The sequence below is a fragment of the Pimephales promelas genome, chromosome 24 (assembly GCF_988280905.1).
Source record: "Pimephales promelas chromosome 24, fPimPro1.hap1.1, whole genome shotgun sequence".
Taxonomy (NCBI): domain Eukaryota; kingdom Metazoa; phylum Chordata; class Actinopteri; order Cypriniformes; family Leuciscidae; genus Pimephales; species Pimephales promelas.
In genome coordinates this window covers 6,978,137-7,000,571 of record NC_142792.1, presented here as the reverse complement: position 1 = coordinate 7,000,571, position 22,435 = coordinate 6,978,137, and the positions used below count along the sequence as shown (strand labels likewise).

The following is a 22,435-nucleotide window of genomic DNA, read 5'->3' as shown; positions in this document are numbered from 1 at the left end:
AGTGTATTTAAACTAAAACCTTTTAGGACAAGCCTTAGAAACTCTGGAAACAGATACCACGTGATTAGACGACGTCTTACTGCTTCAGCACCAATAATTTAATTTATTTAAAAATAAATAAAAAGACGTTCATCGACATTGTAAATACTTTCTCTGGAGGTAATTAATCAGAGGAATTTGGAAATGGTTCTGGAGGAAATTAACAACGTTGGGTCGTTTATTGTTGTTGTGATTGGTTAGGCAGGCGCATGCGCACTCGAGCGCACAACTCTCAACTCAAGTCCGAAAGTTTCACTCCTGCTTTTGGAGTGAGGAGATGTGGGTTCAACCAAAGTCATATGAACACATTAATATGAGGGACGCTGGAGAATATTTGTTGATTTCGGACACATACATCTGTGAAGGAAGTTTACAATTTCACCCTCGTTAAGGACCCTCGTTACATTTGAAGGTAAGTCATATGTGATATTTGAAAAAGCGATTAAATAACGCACCTCATCTGTATCGCACCTGAGAGTCGTTTAATTGCTCGTTTTAAGATTGATGATAAGAATGATGTTTTTAGGCTTTCATTTGTTTACTTACTCATTGTCTTCTTTTTATCTCAGCTAATTATGGGTTGCAAACATTTTAAATACATTTATTTTATATAAAAAAGGTATTCGTTCAAAACTCAAATTTAATTGTCTGTTTTTACCTATTCACATTCGAAGATATTGGTAATCACTAAGTTAGAGATCTTCCACTTTTGTTTGTGAGTTAATGCTATCACTCACAGAAAAAAAGTGGAAAATTGTATCTTTATGGAACAGCTTGTCACTTGGGCGGTACCCTTAAAATAACATTTTTGTGCCCCCTTTACCCCTAAAAGTTGCATATTATTACCTTTACAGTAGCAATATTTACCTTAAGGTATTATGGGCCTTTTATGTGTAAATAAGGTACAATGATATTATTTTATGGCTACTGCCCTACTGAGTGCAGGAGCCAGAGGAACTTTTTTTTTTCTTTTTTTAACTTGTGAATGTACACATTCATTTGCAGAGCATAATTTGCTTGTGGGTGTGACTCTTGGTTGTGCACACAGTAAAGCAAAGCGCTTTCTTACTGTAACGACTCTAAACCTGGAGTCTGTGTATCCTGTGTTTACTGCGACTTCCAGGGTGGAACTGTGGCCTTTCATAGTGAAAAAGGTCAGCTATGACATCAGGGACATTTTTTTTTTCTTCAAATAAAAAACCCCAAATTGCTCCCATGCAGGCTTGAAGTGTGGGTCAGATGTTTCCTATCTTGTCCTCCACATGTTTCCTTGTATTCATTAAAAAAAAAGACAGACCAGCTACAATATGTCAGAATCAAAGCCATATGTTGTTGTGAGTGATTGAAAGAAAAGCTCTGTTGGCCATCATGATTGATCACACATATGATCACTTCTCCTTAATCACAGAAGTGCAGTGTGCATGTGGAAAGTTAAGGGTAGTATATATTTTTATTAAACTTGTAATAGATTGAATAAGAATGCATTTCTGTATCATTGAACAAGGGCTTTACTGATGGGACTGTTGGTTGGATAAGACCTAAATGGTTGATGTACGGTGAGTGAGGTGTCTCTGCTCTTCATCAGCCGACAGCTCACTTCTCTTTAAGAGGGATGCTGCTTACATACCTTTCCTTTAAAGCACTTTATCAAACTAAGTGATAAAAGAAGATGGGATACAATTTTACTTGCATTCAGGAAACTCAAGCATAGGATTTTCTTTGTAGAAAACTAAACTCCCACATCCAGTCGATGATTAATAGCGAATGAGACCTCAACACCAGGAGCTTTTTTTAATGCTGAAGGCCAAATACGTCACATTTGTGTGTTTGTATAGCTCAGTAGCACGACCCATCTGAGGGGTTGGTTGTATTTAGTACTAGGCTCAGCCTGGATAACGGCACGGGCAGTGGGTTGTTTTTCTTTCAGACTGCCCCCACTCCATCCCCTATCTCCACATCTGGCCAACGTCAGAGTATGTAAATAAATAAAAATGACTTCTACCTTTGTACGCATAGGCCTGTCTGGGCACTGAGCCAATCATTACTGTCCCTCCTACGGTGCTTTGGTTAACAACCCTTTAAGGGAATATGCGGTCTGCTGATTTACTAGCAAAACATGTGAATTAATCTGACAGTAAATTGGCCTGAGGGCGAACTGTACGGTATCTATGTTTAGAGGAAGGGCTGATTGTGAAGGTATGTGAGAGGGAGTGCACATCTGGAGGAGTTTTTCAGGCATCTGGGAGAAGGGGGAGGGTCAGAGTCTCGATGGAGCTGGTCATCTGGGTCATGGAGCGATTGGTGCATGGTACTCGCATAGAGAGTGCTAAACCTCATCTGTTAAGAAACTGGAGAGAAAAAAAAAAACCTTTGGTGCTACGGCCAATTAAGTCAATCCAACTGTTTTTTCCCCCTTCTTTCCGTATGGAAATGCAATTCGTCACTCCATTTGTGCGTGATTAAAGTCTGCTGCGATCACTACTGGAAAGTATTGTTCAAAAGGTTGTTTGGAGCCAAAGATCTGTTCACACCATTATGAGGGGCTCGCTTTTATCCATATGATTTTCCGTCCAAGCTTTGTAAAATGGAAAATCGAAATATCCATGAGATGAACAGAATGGAACTGGTTCTCATCAGAGATTGAAACACAATATGTGTGGTCATACTTGGGTCAGAATGTGAATGCAGAGAAGATAAAGAGGATAGCCTACCTAACACTATTATAGGTAAGAAATACTGTACAAAACATCTGGGTTTCATGTAGTATTGAATTCTTGTTGGGAAAACAAATTAAACTAAACAAATTACATTCCTGATATAAAGCAAATAATCATTTTTTTAGAGTTTCTCCTTGCACTATTTGGAGAAGCGGCCAGAAGTCCAGGGCTTCCCCATAGGAAGTGATGCAGGCAGCTGACTAAATACAGCTCCTTTCCCTCCAGGGATGTGAAGAATGTTTTCCGTTAGCCAAAAGTAACTTGAAAAGCCGTAGATTTCAAGTTGGGGCGGACCTTCACTTTGTTTCTACAGGTGGTAATGGGTCTGGATGTCATTTAAAATCCAGTTTATCTTATATGGCACTGTTTCATATTAATGTGTGAATTTTCGGTGAGGATTTAGGCTAGTTGCTTTGTGGTCAAAGCTTGACTTTGTCATGTGGGCTCTAACACAACTTTGGTTAGAAAAAAGCTACTCGCCAAATTGTGCATTTTGAACAAGCATTGTAAACAAAGGAATGATTTAATATAATCTGAAATAAACAAAGCCCTAGACAACTTCTCTTGCTAAATAAAAGCTGTGAGTGATGTGGGCCGGTCTTGCCCTTTCTGCAATCCTCGTTGATCAGATAAGTGCATAACTGAATAGATTTGTGTTAGAATGAGAATATAGCTTGTATCTGTTCTCTTTCTCTGGGGGTTGGTGGTAAACAGACAAACAAAGACTTCTGTGTTTAGTAAGTTGTTGAGATTTTCAGCTCTCTTGCCCAGTCAGTAACATAATTATAAGGGTAATTTGGAGTCTTTTACCCTATTCTGTTTTGGCTTGTCGTTGTGACCAGTAGTGTACAGCATCTTGTCCTATTAGAGATGGGTCAGTATAGTTTAATAGTGGTTAAGCAGTGTTTTAGCATGCTATAGCAAGCTTGAGCTGTTTAACATTGTTAAACTCTAAAAAGTTGTTCACCCCCCTTTAAATCGTCTTTGTAACATCCATGCACATTTAGAAGGCCGTCTTCGGCCATATTGCATCTCTGTTTCCTCCTTATAATATTGCAGTGCAACTAATAAAATGGAACATTTTTGTTTTTATCTTAAGATCCCTGTAATCCGTTTAACACATCCTTTGTCATGTAAGTTCACTGAACTTATATGACTAGGGACGTGAAAATTGATTTTTTTTTTTTTCTTTAAGGCCAATATTAATACAAATTTAATGTTAATACTTATTCGTATTTCTATTCAGATTTGAGTAATTGTAGTATGTTATTTCGGTTTATTTGCTAAGGCAACATTTCAAACTTAGTTTTTTTTAATTCGGTTTTTAAGTAGTTTTCTAATATTTATACTTTTGATCTTCAGATGTATGTCATTTAATAAAAATAACTGAATAGTTTTAGACAACAACACTGTCCTGCATACCTTAAGAATGATTTAGTACTTGTTAGCACATGTGAGCTGCTGCACATGCATGTTTTGACACTTGTTGCTACAAATTTTTAGATTCATCTTAAGTGAGGCATATCCATCTATTATTTTTAATTTGCCTTGCTAATATAAATTCCTTTTGGAATGGCGTTTCTGTGATTCATTCAGGGATCCCAACCTCTCTTTGGTGGAGTAGTGAAGCTTCTCTTGGCCTGTAAGCCAATGGCAATAGCATGTTGGTCATGAAGGCTGTGGGACTTTGGTTTGATGGTCTGGAATTCCAAGCATTCCAACAACGCACAGTGCAGAAAAGTCCTGGGAGAATCATGCCATTATCCCACACACACTTAACCCCCCCATTCTGCGTAGAAAGACAGAAACTCCTCATCTTAGTGCCAGGGAGGAGAGAGAATATTAGATAGATGGATTTGTTCCGTTATCTTTTACTAAAATTATTATAAAAGGTAGTGTGATTAGGGATCAACTTTTAATCAATGATACTGTAATATTTCTGCACCACTAATGCCAGTTGAAGAGCCACGTCCTTGCTTACCTTTGAATGTCTCATTTGCAGGTTTCAAAGAAGGTGATCATGATGTGTGATGCCAGTGAAATGTTGGCAGCTGCTCTGGAGCAGATGGATGGCATCATTGCAGGTACAACTAAATAAATGGGGAAAAAAATACTGTGCGCAAAAATTATTCTTTCTCTTCTTTCTTATGTGTACTATTCTGCCCTACAAAGCATGAAAGCAAAAAGGCAGTTACCACACAGAGTGCAGAACGGTGAAAAATGACTTTCACTAGGGCTTTTTGCAGTTACTGCACAAACGACTACCATTTTTCTCCAAAACGACACACATTTTAGGTAAGATGTTTTGTCGCATAACAAAGGATGCCTTGAATGTCATGAAAATGATAACTAATTTGTAGGGCTATACAGAAGTCAACCCCTGATCATGTTTATAAAAAAGTAGACAGAGAAAGAAATTATTTGAAGGAATTTTAAGAACAATGCACACAAACCCACGAAGGGTATGCATTTGGACTGTGAGTGTTTCTGCAGATTTGCAAGACTGAGAGAAATGCTACATTACAAGCTTTTTCCACTATTTCAGCAGTGATGAAATCTAATGCTTATTCAGTATGCGACCACAATACTGTCCATCTCTGGGAACATCAGAGAAAATGAATGCGTTTGCTTGGAGCAACCTTGAAGGTTATGCTTTCCCATTCACTCTATAATTATGGCTCTGTTTACATCATCTTGCGATAAGCCATCCGAGTTGTGCGGTCACAGTCATCCAAGCTGGGTATTATTATTTGTATTTTTGGGGGGAAAGTGCTAAAAGTGGCGACAGCAAAACATACAGATTTAAAGGTGAATTCTCCCAAAAATTGCATTTAAAATAAATAATTTCAGTTATTTACTCACCCTATTTTTTTGTTTTAAACAAATATACTGGTTTTCCCCCAGGTTTTACGTTTGTTTTTCCACTTTGTTGATTAAATACATTCCAAAAAGGACACAAAAATCACATTCTATCAAAAAATCTCTGTGTGATGAACCAATAAATTTCATTCATTAATCACTGATAATCTTCATCTAGTTTTATGCTAATACTGCAGGTTTACATCATGATTTTTTTTATTTTTAATTATTATTATTTCCCATAATAAAACAAGATGAGGGTCATTCATTGCTGGGGAAAGATGAATTTTTATCATCAACTGCCCAACACATTTCACCCATGCTTAAATCCCTTTACTGATCCTCATTCCTGCACTTGCCTCAGGTTCTAAGGCCATAAACTACACCAACGGCCTGTTTGATTGTCAGTCACCAACTTCGCCATTCCTGGGCAGCCTTCGGGTGCTGCATCTCCTGGAGGACCTGAGGGCTGCTTTGGACCTTACGGATCCAGAGGAAAAGCAGAGTCTGCGCAGTCAGGTTTCCGAAACCACAGCTGAGGGTCTGATGGAGTGGCTGCAAGGACGACTGGTGGGTTTCCATCAGATTTTGTTAAAGAGACGACTGTTAGGTGCTACTACAAAAACAGTCCTTAACAATGATGTTGACCTGTATATTTTAAAATACAATCTAATTTTAAGTAAAAACAAAATTCTACATATTATTATCTTAATATTCTTCCTAACTTCTTTTATACCTAATTTTAGTCAATTTGGACTCATTTAGATAACCTGTGTGGTACACAGCCTGTGCTGTTTTGTCAGCCTGAAGGTTTCAATGATCTTCTATTTTGCACCCAAATCAAAGCTTTAATAAACTATTTTTTTTTTCCTTTTTAAGAATATCTATTGCAATTTTGGCAATAGTTTTGTGAACTCTTACCTATTTACTTTCTCTGAAATTAACAATACCATCGACTCTCTCTTTTTTTTAATAAAAAATGTATTCGTCTGTATGACTGAGGCTTTTCTCCCTTCACATTTTCCGTCCTTTACTCCAGCCATGATTCATCTGGATTAAGCTCATTTCAGCCCCCCAGCCCCTTTTTCCATTTTCAACCTGAAGCGTGCTTGCTTTACAAAATCTCCACCCCTGGGCTTCAAAATCTTGCAACGTGAAAACCTTTCACATGCATCTCATATAGCAGAGTATCATCCATATGAACCCCACATGACTCACAGATGGTAGCATGTGATTTCTTTTCTAGGTCCCACTGGCATTCTCCTTTATATGGTCATTTCAGTTCATTTCACTGTGTTTTGTTGATTGTTTAGAGCCTGCTAATTTAAGGGTGCACACCAGACTACCAGTAAATCTGTTGTGCTTATTTGGAAGTGCGTTTCTATGTATGTTTTATGTAGAATAAATCTATGTCTAACTCTTAAGCATTTATGTTTCCAGACCAATGGCCATGGATCTGCAGCAGGGGATTTGGTCTACCAGGAGCGCCTCTCTCGCTTGGAAAGCGACAAAGAATGTCTAGTGCTCCAGGTGTGTTGTCGAGAGACTTTATGGTTTGTGTGGGATTTTCTTGTCGGATTTGAAGTTGTGCACTGCTACTTTCCTATTGGCAGTCAGTCTGAATACGGCCATTTTGGTTTCTAAATGTCACATATCATCACACAAAACTCAATATATATGCACTCTTATCCCTCAGGTAAGTGTTCTGAATGACCAGGTGGAAGTTCAAGGAGAAAAAATAAGGGACCTAGACTCGAGCCTTGAGGAACACCGCATGAAACTGAGTGCTACAGAAGAGTTATTACAGCAGGTGTGTGGTTTTATAATCTTAGGCAGTAACAAAACTTACAATAACAAAAGTGCACAGCGTTTAAGCAATTTCTTGTAGTGGTGGTCAGTATTGAAGAAATACATTTCCCAGAAAACATCTAATTTGTATTGTGTAGGAGCTGCTTGGTAGGAGTGCTTTAGAGGCGGAAAAATTGGAACTGCTGACCGAGATAGCGAGTCTGAAACTAAAGCTAGCCGCTGCAGAAGGAGATTGCAGAGAAAGTGAGGTAATGAGCACACATTTGTACCTTTGCCACGGTGAAATTTCAGGTACAGACTAGTGGGACCAGGGTCCCACAGGCCTAATAAATTAAAGTAATTTAATCAGAACCTTAAGTGCATTCAATGCAAAAGAGATTGAACTGTCCTGACAACCTGAACATTTAATGAAATTAAACCTGGCTATTATGGTTTGACCAGCCTGTGGTTTCCATAGTGGCAATCATTGCTGCTTAAAGCCTTCAGTTTCAGGGTGAGAGTGAAACTCTTAAGTGCCAGAGCCATTTCCTGTTATAAAACTTTTTTGCCCGTTTGAGTCCAGACTACACTGGTCTCATTCAGCTTTCTTTTACTTGCATAAGCCCAGGGGGAGATTCGGTTTCAGAAAACAGAAATCCACGGTGGACCAAAAGAATGGGATAGGTTTCCTCCACGTTAGAAAATTTATATTTCATTTTAAGTATACTTCATGAAGTTCTACATTTATATTTTAGTATCTTTCGAACAAAACTCCCAAGTATTTAGCATTGCATGTCTTTTAGCTTGTCAATTTGTAAACAAAACCCTTCTTTAGTCTTTTGACTTCTGTCTCTTCAGGGTCTTTATCAGGATGTGAAAGACATGCATTTTAAGTTGACTTCAATGGAGAACGAGAGACAAGAATATGAGAGAAGCCTCAACTCAACCAAAGTAAGAGTGCCTCATGGTCAGGTGATAATTTACACAACATAGGATTAACAGCACTGAAGTGTAACAGCTAGCACTTGTCCATGATTCACTTAACCACAAAAGAGTAATCCTTCTGTAGTTCACCCTGACCTTACAGAGTAGCCACTGGAATCTGTCAAGCTAATGAACATTATCCTTATGCTCAAAGCTGGGGGAGTCTCTTGCTCTATTTTTTCCCGCAACTCTGTCTTTTTTTTTTTTCTTCGACCATTTAAATAGCATTTGTTCACACTACATTATAGTTACCCATTGTTTTCTAGTTATTGCATTTTCTGTGCTTCGTTTTAAATCGAGAACTAAGTCAATTTGGGTTTGGCACATAGTGAGCTTATTTTTAGTTCTTAAATTGGATGTGCTGGGAGATGCTAATTTGGGTTTTGATTGATCAGGTGGAGCTGAAATCACTACAAAAGCAGTTGGAAGAGAAAGAGCAGACACTTAGAAGACTTCAGGACCAGGCCTTCCCAGAAAACCCAAACACAGAACAGTCACAAAGCAGAGAAAAAGGTACAATATGAACATACTGCTATCAACATGTTAACGTTCATTTGGAATGTAACTGAGTGGATTCAAAATCAAATTTAACCCTGAATGTGAAGATGAATATTAATATATCTCCATACAGTCAATAGTCCAATAATGCACTTTCTTCTGTATACAGAGATGCATTTATATGTGTATATATAGTTTATGTGCGAATTTTTTTTTACTGTCTCTGTTCATGATTTTGTATTCGTAATCATTATTTTGTCGTGCTAATGGACATAATAGTGGATGTGCAAAAAAAAAAAAAAGTTACATGATCAAAACAGATAAAGTAAATATAAAGCGTTGTCTCAGACTTTTGGAACCCACTGTATACGCTATATAAATGGAGCCATACACGGACACATTTTGCTGCTAATAAATCCATTTGCAGCTGAGGCTATACACTTTAAATGGATGACACCGAGACAAAACATTTAAGCGTAATAAAGGAGAGACTATTCCTGCACATTGTAAGAAAAAAAAAAAACATTGTGTTGGAATGTATGAAGTATTAAGGTTTGTATAACGCATGTCTAGACGTGCTTTTTGATTGATGTGACCTGATTTTGGCTGCAGACTCTCCTGCTCTTGTAACTGTGCTGTGCTGGATGTGCTTGTATTGTCTCACAATATTTATTCAACACTACAAATCATCTTTACTTCCAGCAGGCTGAGTATAACAACAGTGCAGTGTCTGGGTTATTTATTTTAGTGTATAACAATGCTGTCAAAGGCTTCAGTCATGTTCTGAAATGTTTAGCATGTTGAACGACATAACATGTTGTTTTTGTGTGTGTTCAGAAATGGAGGTGCAGAGAATGAGGAGTGCTGTTGAGTCTTTGAAGGCAGCTAATGAAGAGAAGGTAAAAACAATATGATGATGTCCTGCTATTTTGCTGTAACGATCACATCATCCACCTGTCAGCAGGACACAGATTACTTAAACCATGCCTACGATCTTTCTAATTAAATAAACTTTGTATAGCTGCATGTATGTAAAAGTAGGCGATCTTATATATACTATAATTATATATATATAGAATTTTGTAATTTTTAATCTGAATCTTTTTAGGATCTTAAGATAAAAGAGCTGCACCAGTCTCTGATCCGTTACAATAGAGTTCAGGATATGGTGATGTCTCTGCAGGTATCGAAAGGTGAGCTTTCTTTTCCTTCTGCTATAATGTGATCCAATGGTCTTCAGTAGGTGAATCTCCTGTTACCATTTACAAGTTACTTGTTAGTAATATTTAAAAAAAAAAAAAAAAGGTATATCAGCTCTTATTTTCTTTGAAATTACCTTTAAAATGTTGTCATGAAACAAACTGCTTGTTGATATTTGCAGTCTTCGAACAGTGGATCTCAACATTGTTGACTTCAAGGAACACCCCCCCCCCCATCCCCCCCCCCCCCCCCCCCCCCCATGTCCACAACAATATTTAAACCCCCTCACAATTTCCATCCAGTAAAATGTTTTGGAGCTTGAAATAACTTTAAAGATGTATATTCTTTATAAAAAACCCAAAAAATAAGAAATATCTAATGTTTTAATGCTTGTTTTGGCTCATTTCAATGAATTTTAAGCAATCTTGAGGCCCCCTGGTTGAGAACCACTGGTCTAGAGTGATGTGAAATTGCTCAGTTTTTATCACTCGCATCTCATTTTCTAACGTGTAGCCAAAAGATTATTTAGCTCTTCACAATATTACCCAGAAAGCTTTTGTCTACATCCCAGTCTAATAGCTTGGCTGACTTACCCTGTCTCATGACTTTGCTGTTTTCCCAGACAAACCCATGGAAGAGGACACAAGAGAGTGTGACACCGAGACAGTCTCCACAGGAGGCACAGAGGAAACTGATGAAGTATGAAGGGTCTTACACACACATAGTTATGATCACAGGATGTTCCTCAGACTTCCTTTTAAACCCCCTCCTTGCAGTACTTTCATTGTGATGGTCTGACAGAGAATAACAATTTAACCATAACCCTTTTGACGGGGAACGTCTCTGTTGTTTTTGTTTGGGAGCAGCATCCTGTGATTCCCGGCCATTTCAACCCTGCTGCTCCTCTTGTTCATTGAAATTTGAGTCCTCAGGGAAAATCCTCATCGCTGCTGTTCTCTTGTGCATCAGTGTTGTTGTCTCTCTCACAGCCTCAGCTTATTCCATGTTCAGAGCTGCTCCCTGAAGTCCATCTCATCGGAGTGACCCCACTCGGACCCACAGACAGGTCTGTTCACTTACTGTACTCATCTTTTACTCGAAGTGTGTTTATACAAAAAAGTATTAACATGTTGATTCAGACTTAAATAATAATTAAAAAATACATCTAAGGTAAATATAAGAATTTAAAATTAGCCAATTAAAACATTGATTACAGTATGATCTTTAGAGAGAATTAGTGCCTTTATTCAAAGAGTAATGGGATACCTTTTTGTACCCTATTCTTATTTATTTATTTGTATTACTTGAATTGTTAATGTTTGTGACAGATTCATTTTTCTTTTTCAGTGTCTCTGCATTACAGCAGCCTGAAAGTTCTCGTTTGACAAGCAATAATGAGGTACTATTTTAGAAATTATAAAATGTATATTACTAGGTTCTGTAAAAATGTTGTAGACTGCATATTCAGCTTTCTGGCACCCCCTGTTGTTTTAAAACTCTTTTCACACAAAAGCGTCACTGTCCTCATGTTGAGCACAATGGTTCCCCCTACAACATCTTGCCATACATGACACAAGCAAGTGTACTTAACTACAGTAGTCAACATTTGAAGTGGATCAAAACCTTTCAACAAAATCATATATGAATTTTGAACAATACCCGTTCTTGTCTTAGGACAACTTTTGATCTTCTTCAAATGTTGACTACTGTAGGTAATTATGAACTTAGTTCAACATGAGTCAGATATTTACGATACATTAGCCACTTGACTTGCATTGGACACATTTTATGAATGATGCTTGTTACAAAGAATCTAATTTGTTTTTATGTAGAATAATCACTTCAATGGTTTTTAAAATCAATTGTCAAAACGTTCAACATCTTAACCAAGACCTTTAAACTTTTGCTTGTAATATTTTAGGATGAAGCCAGTAAAAATGGAGGCTCTCCATCTGTCTCCCCGACTCAGCCCAGCTCAGGGAGGAGTGAGAGTTTTGGCTCTAAAAAAACACGTTCCTCTTTTGGACGTGGCTTTTTCAAGAGCAGAGGAAACAAGACAACCAGCACCCCCAATCTGGGTGAGTATAAAGTGTTATATAACGTTTTCCTTGATTAATTGAAATAATATAGCAAATTTTCAGCACCTTTCTTTGTACTGTTTTTGTAATATTACCCCTATTCATGAATTATTGGCAGTCGAAGGAGAGCGCAAGGGGACGGAGCACTTGGACTTGGCAGGAGCACAAACTCCGAAGCCGAAAGCAGTAGAGACACTCTCTCCTGAAGGGAAGAAGAAATCAAAGGGGATCATGAAGTTTCTTGGAAGGTCTTTTTTTTTTTTCTAATGTCTTTGTTAATATTCTAACAATGTGCTACACTGGTTATGAAGATATTAACTCTTTTACACATGCTTAATCCCTGCATCAGGATGAAGAGAAGCCAGTCCACGTCCTCTGACCTGGACGATTCTCCAGAGTCAGAGTTTAGGAGAGGTGGAGTCCGAGCTACAGCAGGACCCAGGCTGGGGTGGTCACGTGATCTGCAGCGAGGCAATAACAAGTATGTACAGTTTGTTTGTTAAGGAAGTTATTATTGGAGTTTTTTTCTTTTGTTCATGAGGCAGGATAACGTGTTGTTGACGTCTCTCTCAGCGAGCTGGACAGTCCATTCTCACGCTGGAGTAAAGAGCAGGTGTGCGTGTGGCTGCAGGAACAGGGACTGGGCTTGTATGTAAATCATGCTCAGCAATGGATCAGCTCTGGACAGACCTTACTCAAGGCGTCTCAGCATGATTTGGAAAAGGTCTCCTGAACAGCCCTTGCGCATACTTGGCTTTTCTTGTCAATGTTTCTTTATTTAACTTCAGTTTATTATGTGTGCTGCTGTATGATATTTGCCTCTGTGCTTCAGGAACTGGCCATCAGAAATCCTCTACACAGAAAGAAACTGCAACTGGCTCTTCATTCGCTGGGCTCAGGGGAAGATGCCATGGGTAAACTGGACTACAACTGGGTTACGCGTAAGTTACAGCAATCAGCCCTTTGCTTTAACTAAAAAGATTAAGCCTTATGTCTTAGAATGCAATTAATTACAAATGCTTTTTAGGACTGATAGACCTAGTAGTAGGAAAGCACCAATAACTTTTTGTTACAGAGTGCGAGTACTAACATTATTATTGTAAAAGGATGGCTGGATGACATCGGACTGCCTCAGTATAAATCTCAATTTGACGAGGGCAGAGTGGACGGGCGCATGCTTCATTACATGACAGTGGTAGGTGTTTGGAATCTGTTTTTGTAAAAAATCTCTTGTTGATCATTTTAATATGCTGATATGGTGCCTCAAGAACCATTTTTTCTTACTACTGAGTTAAAAACAGTTTTTACTGCTTAACATTTTTGTTGAACCCGCAATTCTAAGGTTCTCAACATTTCTTGGGTTAGGATGACCTGCTAGGTCTGAAAGTAGGCAGTGTGCTTCACCATCTCAGTATTAAGAGGGCCATCCAGGTGCTACGTATCAACTGCTATGACCCTGACTGTCTCCGACGCAGACCGACAGAGGTAGCACACCCTCGGTAGACATCATGCTACCATGCACACTTTAGATCCATTCACTTACAATGACTGACTTTTGCTCCATTTATTTTCTTCTGATTAGAATAATGCCACACCAGCGGAGATCTGTCAATGGACCAATCACAGAGTGATGGAGTGGCTTCGTTCAGTGGATCTGGCAGAGTACGCACCCAACCTGAGAGGAAGCGGAGTCCACGGAGGCCTAATGGTACATACAGTGGTGAAGAAAACAAGCAGGAAGTTTCTATCCAAGTTCCTTTTATACTTTTTTTTTTTTTACTTGCATTTCTCAGGTTTTAGAGCCTCGTTTCAATGTTGAGACAATGGCTCTGCTTCTTAACATCCCACCAAACAAAACACTGTTGAGACGTCACCTTGCGACTCACTTCCATCTCCTAATCGGCTCAGAGGCACAAAACCTGAAACAGGAGTATCTCGAAAACCCAGATTACGCCGTCCTCACAGCTACAGCCAAAGTTAAGGCAAGTGACCGTAATCGAGGTTGCCTCTGAACTTCCTTTATATATGGAATACAACACTAAATGCCTGTTTGATAGCTTGTGAAGTTTTACCTGTCCTTTCCCATCCTTTCCTCTTTTAGCCAAGACGTCTGTCATTTGGAGGTTTCGGGACATTGAGGAGGAAGCGACAGGAGGAGACGGAAGAGTATGTTTGCCCCATGGATGTGCAGACGCCTCAGAGCAGCAGTTTTCATAAAGGCCACTGCATATATGAGGGCAGCTTGGATCACCTGGAGCAGGTATAGACAAATTCATTGACCAGGATGCAAACTGCTTATCATAGTGCAAATCTGTTGGCCTATTCTGGTCATAGCTGTATGTTGTTGCCATTGTATAAATGTTGTGTATCTCTCTGCAGATGGAGGACTCAGAGGGCACAGTGCGTCAGATTGGTGCCTTCTCGGAGGGAATCAACAACCTGACTGTAAGACGATCACATTAATACTACAGCATATCTGCTGTCCTGCCCTTACCTCGGTTCCTCCTAACACTCATGTCCTGTGTTCTTCAGAGTATGCTAAAAGAGGACGAGTCCTTCAGGGAAGCATCCTCCCGTTCCCCTGACACAAGCACCTATGATGAAGACTAAGAATGTTTCAACAGTCATCACTCAAGAGTCAAGACTGTAGCTGTGAAATTTCCCGACAAGCTGAAACCCTCCAGACACAGATTTTTACATGAAAGCAATAAGCTCCACTCACAGTGAAACTAAAAATAATTACACCACAAATGCAGTAGCTATGGAACAACTATGGAATGTTATTTATTAATTTAGGATCTGCCGTATATACAGGATAAACTCAAACAGTATGTATGTTTCACCAAGCTAAGACCAAAGACTACATATCGAATCAGCTGTTCGTTCTTAAAAACTAATTAGTTCTTGTCTTTTATACTCTAGGGTATTATTATGTGACAATTTGCTGCATGTTTTCACCATTTTTCTATTTGATTACGTTTTATTGGGAGGGAAAAGTTGTTTATTTTGCCTGCAAACTCTTGATATTGTTATGCTATAACCATATCAGTGAATACCATGTACTATGTACTGTTTTATGCATGTGTGTTTTTGTGTGAGTGTCAAAGATTAAAAAAAAAATTCCAAATCCAATCTCTGTTTTTTTAGATTATGTAAGTTAGACTTACGTTTACTAAAATAGAATAATATTATCAATGAATCTGTGGATCCGCTTACCATCCTGCCATTTGCACTGCTATGTGCCAAAAACAAACAAAAGAAAAACAAGCTTTAAAGAATTAATAAAGTTCTCAGTGACAATTATGATTGTAGATTTGTTTCAATATTTCAGTTTCACGTGTTTAATTGCATGACTGATGATCTCTGACTTTGTGGTTTGTGGATATATTGAACATTTTCCCTCTACTTTTTACCATACCAGTTTATTTCGATACAATTTCCATTAATTCAATTTTGATAGAATTGATTTGATATATCAGCAGCACCTATTTTATTATACTCAGAAGAAATCACAGAAGGTAGTTTTAAAAAAAGCAAATCTGTTTCCATGAGAATGACAAAAAAAATGTGATGTCATTTAAACATGAATTTTAGTTAAACTGAATTTCGTCTAAGAGACACAAAACACTATCGCACTACTACAAACTTTGTGGATAATCGTTCATCCATTAAAGCCTTGATTCAAATTCCGATTGCTTGTGTTGAATTGTTATTGATGCTGCAGTGAAACATTACAAGGTTTTTGGCTCAGTGGTTGATTCTTGTCTATCTTTCATGAAAGTCTGGGTTCAGACCCCATAGAAGTGAGTATTTTTCATTTTTTTTAAATAAATAAATAAAAATCTCAAGAAAACTGTCCAAAAAGACCGTTCAAATCACATGGCTCAGGAGACAAAATGCTGTTTTAATCGTGGGGACCTGGGTTCAAATCCCACGTTAAATTGTTATAGATGCTTTTGCTAATCTAAACAAAAAAGCCAAAACCACACAAACTCTGTAGCTCAGTGTATGATTGACTATCATCGGCGGTTTTGACGCATTAGAACCCCAAGGCAGGTGAGGTCTAGTATATCTATGAAGCAGCAGAAGCGTCAGACTGAAGGAGAACCCGCTTCTGCCACCTCGAAGAGCGGAGGAAAACTGCACTTTACTCTCGTCGGGTTATAGTGGAGAAATCACATCTGAGACTTTGGATTAAAGTTCCTGTAAAATTGCAGCAGCAACATGTTTTACAAGCTCTGTGGTGCAGAACAAATTGATTTGCCTTTGAATGAGAAAGCCTAGTTTATATATATATATATATATATATATATGTGTGTGTGTGTGTGTGTGTGTGTGTGTGTGTGTGTGTGTGTGTGTGTGTGTGTGTGTGTGTGTGTGTGTGTGTGTGTGTGTGTGTGTGTGTGACGTTATGTATGTATGTATGTATGTATTTTAACAGAAGAACAGAACAGAGAGGACAGAAAAAATTTGCAGCGTTGTAATTCACACAAATCACCACAGGAAGGCGAAACACTTATGTTTATTAGACTCGATCGGACTCGGTTTGCAACGGTGTGATTCACACAAATCATCACTTTTCTTTTACTCTCTTATGTAATTCACACAAATCACCACAGGAGGGCGAAACACTTATGTTTATTAGACTCGATCGGACTCGGTTTGCAACGGTGTGATTCACACAAATCATCACTTTTCTTTTACTCTCTTATGTAATTCACACAAATCACCACAGGAGGGCGCACCACTTATGTTTTTTACACTTGATTTGCAATAGTGTACTTCACACAAATCACCACAGGAGGGCGAAAATAATTTTAGATCTGACTTTTTTTGCTTTCACATTTATATAGACAGACGATGTATTTTTAGATGTATTTATATACACAGCTGTGCAATATCTGCTGAAGCGCAGTTTTCCATCCGCTACACTAGGCGGCGTAATCGAAGTTCAGGTTCATTCTGTCAGCAGCAGCAGCTTCAGATGATTGACAACATGGTGCTTGATATTGATAAGTCAAAGCCACAACATGTGCAGTTTGTTTTAATAAAGCTGCACATTCTGTAGATGACAGCTCGGTGACAGACTCATAATGTCACTTAACAGCACACATTTCAAGCCATAAACAGAGAAAACAGACAAACCTCTGCTCTGGAAGGGGCTAGAGCCTCCATTTTTGCACGACAGAAACTTAATTTTTCGCCCCAAAAAAAAAACCGTAAGGGGTACCACTGTCGTTTTTTTTTCGGGCCGAATTTTTGAGTTTCCATATCTCAGCTCTGGAAGGGGCTAGAGCCTCCATTTTTGCACTCAGGTCTAAGTCTCATGGCCCTCTATCAGAATTGAGAGTTTTGGGAAGATTGGAGAAACTTAATTTTTCGCCCAAAAAAAAAAAAAAACAACGTAAGGGGTACCACTGTCGGTTTTTTTTTTCGGGCCGAATTTTTTAAATTTCCATATCTCAGCTCTGGAAGGGGCTAGAGCCTCAATTTTTGCACTCAGGTCTAAGTCTCATGGCCCTCTATCAGAATTGAGAGTTTTGGGAAGATTGGAGAAACTTAATTTTTCGCCCAAAAAAAAAAAAACAACGTAAGGGGTACCACTGTCGGTTTTTTTTTCGGGCCGAATTTTTGAGTTTCCATATCTCAGCTCTGGAAGGGGCTAGAGCCTCCATTTTTGCACTCAGGTCTAAGTCCCATGGCCCTCTATCAGAATCCAGAGTTTTATGAAGATTGGAGAAACTTAATTTTTCGGCCAAAAAAAAAAAACGTAAGGGGTACCACTGTCGTTTTTTTTTTTCGGGCCGAATTTTTGAGTTTCCATATCTCAGCTCTGGAAGGGGCTAGAGCCTCCATTTTGGCACTCAGGTCTAAGTCTCATGGCCCTCTATCAGAATCCAGAGTTTTGGGAAGATTGGAGAAACTTAATTTTTCGCCCGAAAAAAAAAAAGTAAGGGGTACCACTGTCGTTTTTTTTTTTTCGGGCCGAATTTTTGAGTTTCCATATCTCAGCTCTGGAAGGGGCTAGAGCCTCCATTTTTGCACTCAGGTCTAAGTCTCATGGCCCTCTATCAGAATCCAGAGTTTTGGGAAGATTGGAAAAACTTAATTTTTCGCCTGAAAAAAAAAACGTAAGGGGTACCACTGTCGTTTTTTTTTTTCGGGCCGAATTTTTGAGTTTCCATATCTCAGCTCTGGAAGGGGCTAGAGCCTCCATTTTTGCACTCAGGTCTAAGTCTCATGGCCCTCTATCAGAATCCAGAGTTTTGGAAAGATTGGAGAAACTTAAATTTTCACCCGAAAAAAAAAAACGTAAGGGGTACCACTGTCGTTTTTTTTTTCGGGCCGAATTTTTGAGTTTCCATATCTCAGCTCTGGAATGGGCTAGAGCCTCCATTTTTGCACTCAGGTCTAAGTCTCATGGCCCTCTATCAGAATCCAGAGTTTTGGGAAGATTGGAGAAACTTAATTTTTCGCCCAAAAAAAAAAAAACGTAAGGGGTACCACTGTCGTTTTTTTTTTTCGGGCCGAATTTTTGAGTTTCGATATCTCAGCTCTGGAAGGGGCTAGAGCCTCCATTTTTGCACTCACGTCTAAGTCTCATGGCCCTCTATCAGAATCCAGAGTTTTGGGAAGATTGGAGAAACTTAATTTTTCGCCCAAAAAAAAAAAACGTAAGGGGTACCACTGTCGTTTTTTTTTTCGGGCCGAATTTTTGAGTTTCCATATCTCAGCTCTGGAAGGGGCTAGAGCCTCCATTTTTGCACTCAGGTCTAAGTCTCATGGCCCTCTATCAGAATCCAGAGTTTTGGGAAGATTGGAGAAACTTAATTTTTCGCCTGAAAAAAAAAAAACGTAAGGGGTACCACTGTCGTTTTTTTTTTTCGGGCCGAATTTTTGAGTTTCGATATCTCAGCTCTGGAAGGGGCTAGAGCCTCCATTTTTGCACTCAGGTCTAAGTATCATGGCCCTCTATCAGAATTTGGGAAGATTGGAGAAACTTAATTTTTCGCCCAAAAAAAAAACGTAATGGGTACCACTGTCGTTTTTTTTTCGGGCTGAATTTTTGAGTTTCGATATCTCAGCTCTGGAAGGGGCTAGAGCCTCCATTTTTGCACTCAGGTCTAAGTCTCATGGCCCTCTATCAGAATTTGGGAAGATTGGAGAAACTTAATTTTTCGCCCAAAAAAAAAACGTAAGGGGTACCACTGTCGTTTTTTTTTCGGGCCGAATTTTTGAGTTTCAATATCTCAGCTCTGGAAGGGGCTAGAGCCTCCATTTTTGCACTCAGGTCTAAGTGTCATGGTCCTCTATCAGAATTTGGGAAGATTGGAGAAACTTAATTTTTCGCCCCAAAAAAAAAACGTAAGGGGTACCACTGTCGTTTTTTTTTCGGGCCGAATTTTTGAGTTTCGATATCTCAGCTCTGGAAGGGGCTAGATCCTCCATTTTTGCACTCAGGTCTAAGTCTCATGGCCCTCTACCAGAATTTGTGAAGATTGGAAAAACTTAATTTTTCGCCCAAAAAAAAAACGTAAGGGGTACCACTGTCGTTTTTTTTTCGGGCCGAATTTTTGAGTTTCGATATCTCAGCTCTGGAAGGGGCTAGAGCCTCCATTTTTGCACTCAGGTCTAAGTCTCATTGCCCTCTATCAGAATTTGGGAATATTGGAGAAACTTAATTTTTCGCCCAAAAAAAAAAACGTAAGGGGTACCACTGTCGTTTTTTTTTTCGGGCCGAATTTTTGAGTTTCGATATCTCAGCTCTGGAAGGGGCTAGAGCCTCCATTTTTGCACTCAGGTCTAAGTCTCATGGCCCTCTATCAGAATCCAGAGTTTTGGGAAGATTGGAGAAACGTAATTTTTCACCCGAAAAAAAAAAAAACGTAAGGGGTACCACTGTCGGTTTTTTTTTGGGCCGAATTTTTGAGTTTCGATATCTCAGCTCTGGAAGGGGCTAGAGCCTCCATTTTTGCACTCAGGTCTAAGTCTCATGGCCCTCTATCAGAATCCAGAGTTTTGGGAAGATTGGAGAAACTTAATTTTTCGCCCGAAAAAAAAAACGTAAGGGGTACCACTGTCGGTTTTTTTTTCGGGCCGAATTTTTGAGTTTCCATATCTCAGCTCTGGAAGGGGCTAGAGCCTCCATTTTTGCACAAAGGTCTAACTCTCATGGCTCTCTATCGGAATTTGGGAAGATTGGAGAAACTTAATTTTTCGCCCGAAAAAAAAAAACGTAAGGGGTACCACTGTCGTTTTTTTTTTCGGGCCGAATTTTTGAGTTTCGATATCTCAGCTCTGGAAGGGGCTAGAGCCTCCATTTTTGCACTCAGGTCTAAGTCTCATGGCCCTCTATCAGAATTTGGGAAGATTGGAGAAACTTAATTTTTCGCCCAAAAAAAAAAACGTAAGGGGTACCACTGTCGTTTTTTTTTTTCGGGCCGAATTTTTGAGTTTCGATATCTCAGCTCTGGAAGGGGCTAGAGCCTCCATTTTTGCACTCAGGTCTAAGTCTCATGGCCCTCTATCAGAATCCAGAGTTTTGGGAAGATTGGAGAAACTTAATTTTTCGCCCAAAAAAAAAACGTAAGGGGTACCACTGTCGTTTTTTTTTTTTCGGGCCGAATTTTTGAGTTTCGATATCTCAGCTCTGGAAGGCGCTAGAGCCTCCATTTTTGCACTCAGGTCTAAGTCTCATGGCCCTCTATCAGAATTTGGGAAGATTGGAGAAACTTAATTTTTCGCCCAAAAAAAAAACGTAATGGGTACCACTGTCGTTTTTTTTTCGGGCCGAATTTTTGAGTTTCGATATCTCAGCTCTGGAAGGGGCTAGAGCCTCCATTTTTGCACTCAGGTCTAAGTCTCATGGCCCTCTATCAGAATTTGGGAAGATTGGAGAAACTTAATTTTTCGCCCAAAAAAAAAACGTAAGGGGTACCACTGTCGTTTTTTTTTCGGGCCGAATTTTTGAGTTTCAATATCTCAGCTCTGGAAGGGGCTAGAGCCTCCATTTTTGCACTCAGGTCTAAGTGTCATGGTCCTCTATCAGAATTTGGGAAGATTGGAGAAACTTAATTTTTCGCCCCAAAAAAAAAAAACGTAATGGGTACCACTGTCGTTTTTTTTTCGGGCCGAATTTTTGAGTTTCGATATCTCAGCTATGGAAGGGGCTAGAGCCTCCATTTTTGCACTCAGGTCTAAGTCTCATGGCCCTCTATCAGAATTTGGGAAGATTGGAGAAACTTAATTTTTCGCCCAAAAAAAAAACCGTAAGGGGTACCACTGTCGTTTTTTTTTTCGGGCCGAATTTTTGAGTTTCCATATCTCAGCTCTGGAATGGGCTAGAGCCTCCATTTTTGCACTCAGGTCTAAGTCTCATGGCCCTCTATCAGAATCCAGAGTTTTGGGAAGATTGGAGAAACTTAATTTTTCGCCCGAAAAAAAAAAAGTAAGGGGTACCACTGTCGTTTTTTTTTTCGGGCCGAATTTTTGAGTTTCGATATCTCAGCTCTGGAAGGGGCTAGAGCCTCAATTTTTGCACTCAGGTCTAAGTCTCATGGCCCTCTATCAGAATTTGGAAAGATTGGAGAAACTTAATTTTTCGCCCAAAAAAAAAAAACGTAAGGGGTACAACTGTCGTTTTTTTTTCGGGCCGAATTTTTTAAATTCGATATCTCAGCTCTGGAAGGGGCTAGAGCCTCCATTTTTGCACTCAGGTCTAAGTCTCATGGCCCTCTATCAGAATTTAGGAAGATTGGAGAAACTTAATTTTTCGCCCAAAAAAAAAACGTAAGGGGTACCACTGTCGTTTTTTTTTCGGGCCGAATTTTTGAGTTTCGATATCTCAGCTCTGGAAGGGGCTAGAGCCTCCATTTTTGCACTCAGGTCTAAGTCTCATGGCCCTCTATCAGAATTTGGGAAGATTGGAGAAACTTAATTTTTCGCCAAAAAAAAAAAACCGTAAGGGGTACCACTGTCGTTTTTTTTTCGGGCCGAATTTTTGAGTTTCGATATCTCAGCTCTGGAAGGGGCTAGAACCTCCATTTTTGCACTCAGGTCTAAGTGTCATGGCCCTCTATCAGAATTTGGGAAGATTGGAGAAACTTAATTTTTCGCCCAAAAAAAAAAACGTAAGGGGTACCACTGTCGTTTTTTTTCGGGCCGAATTTTCGAGTTTCGATATCTCAGCTCTGGAAGGGGCTAGAGCCTCCATTTTTGCACTCAGGTCTAAGTCTCATGGCCCTCTATCAGAATTTGGGAAGATTGGAGAAA

At 39.2% G+C, this 22,435-nt stretch overlaps 1 protein-coding gene across 4 annotated transcripts in view; it reads left to right on the top strand.

Moving 5' to 3' along the window:
- The window catches only part of ppfibp1a (PPFIA binding protein 1a), a 37,731-nt gene extending 22,441 nt beyond the window's left edge, over positions 1-15,290 (top strand). For 2 of the 4 annotated variants that reach the window (XM_089126741.1, XM_089126742.1), the window contains 24 exons: positions 4,759-4,840; positions 5,980-6,185; positions 7,056-7,145; positions 7,312-7,425; positions 7,562-7,672; positions 8,262-8,354; positions 8,783-8,900; positions 9,723-9,784; positions 9,994-10,078; positions 10,708-10,784; positions 11,075-11,151; positions 11,433-11,484; positions 12,007-12,163; positions 12,282-12,411; positions 12,513-12,644; positions 12,737-12,887; positions 12,996-13,104; positions 13,270-13,358; positions 13,529-13,648; positions 13,746-13,871; positions 13,957-14,145; positions 14,265-14,423; positions 14,543-14,608; positions 14,696-15,290. In XM_089126741.1, the coding sequence (XP_088982867.1) occupies positions 4,777-4,840; positions 5,980-6,185; positions 7,056-7,145; positions 7,312-7,425; positions 7,562-7,672; positions 8,262-8,354; positions 8,783-8,900; positions 9,723-9,784; positions 9,994-10,078; positions 10,708-10,784; positions 11,075-11,151; positions 11,433-11,484; positions 12,007-12,163; positions 12,282-12,411; positions 12,513-12,644; positions 12,737-12,887; positions 12,996-13,104; positions 13,270-13,358; positions 13,529-13,648; positions 13,746-13,871; positions 13,957-14,145; positions 14,265-14,423; positions 14,543-14,608; positions 14,696-14,773 (2,655 nt within the window). In that variant the 5' untranslated portion in view covers positions 4,759-4,776 and the 3' untranslated portion in view covers positions 14,774-15,290. Of the gene's footprint in view, positions 1-161; positions 452-4,758; positions 4,841-5,979; positions 6,186-7,055; positions 7,146-7,311; positions 7,426-7,561; positions 7,673-8,261; positions 8,355-8,782; positions 8,901-9,722; positions 9,785-9,993; positions 10,079-10,707; positions 10,785-11,074; positions 11,152-11,432; positions 11,485-12,006; positions 12,164-12,281; positions 12,412-12,512; positions 12,645-12,736; positions 12,888-12,995; positions 13,105-13,269; positions 13,359-13,528; positions 13,649-13,745; positions 13,872-13,956; positions 14,146-14,264; positions 14,424-14,542; positions 14,609-14,695 lie in introns of those variants that run through there. The other 2 variants (XM_039665369.2, XM_089126743.1) reach the window with 2 other exon arrangements.
- Positions 15,291-22,435: the final 7,145 nt, after the last annotated feature.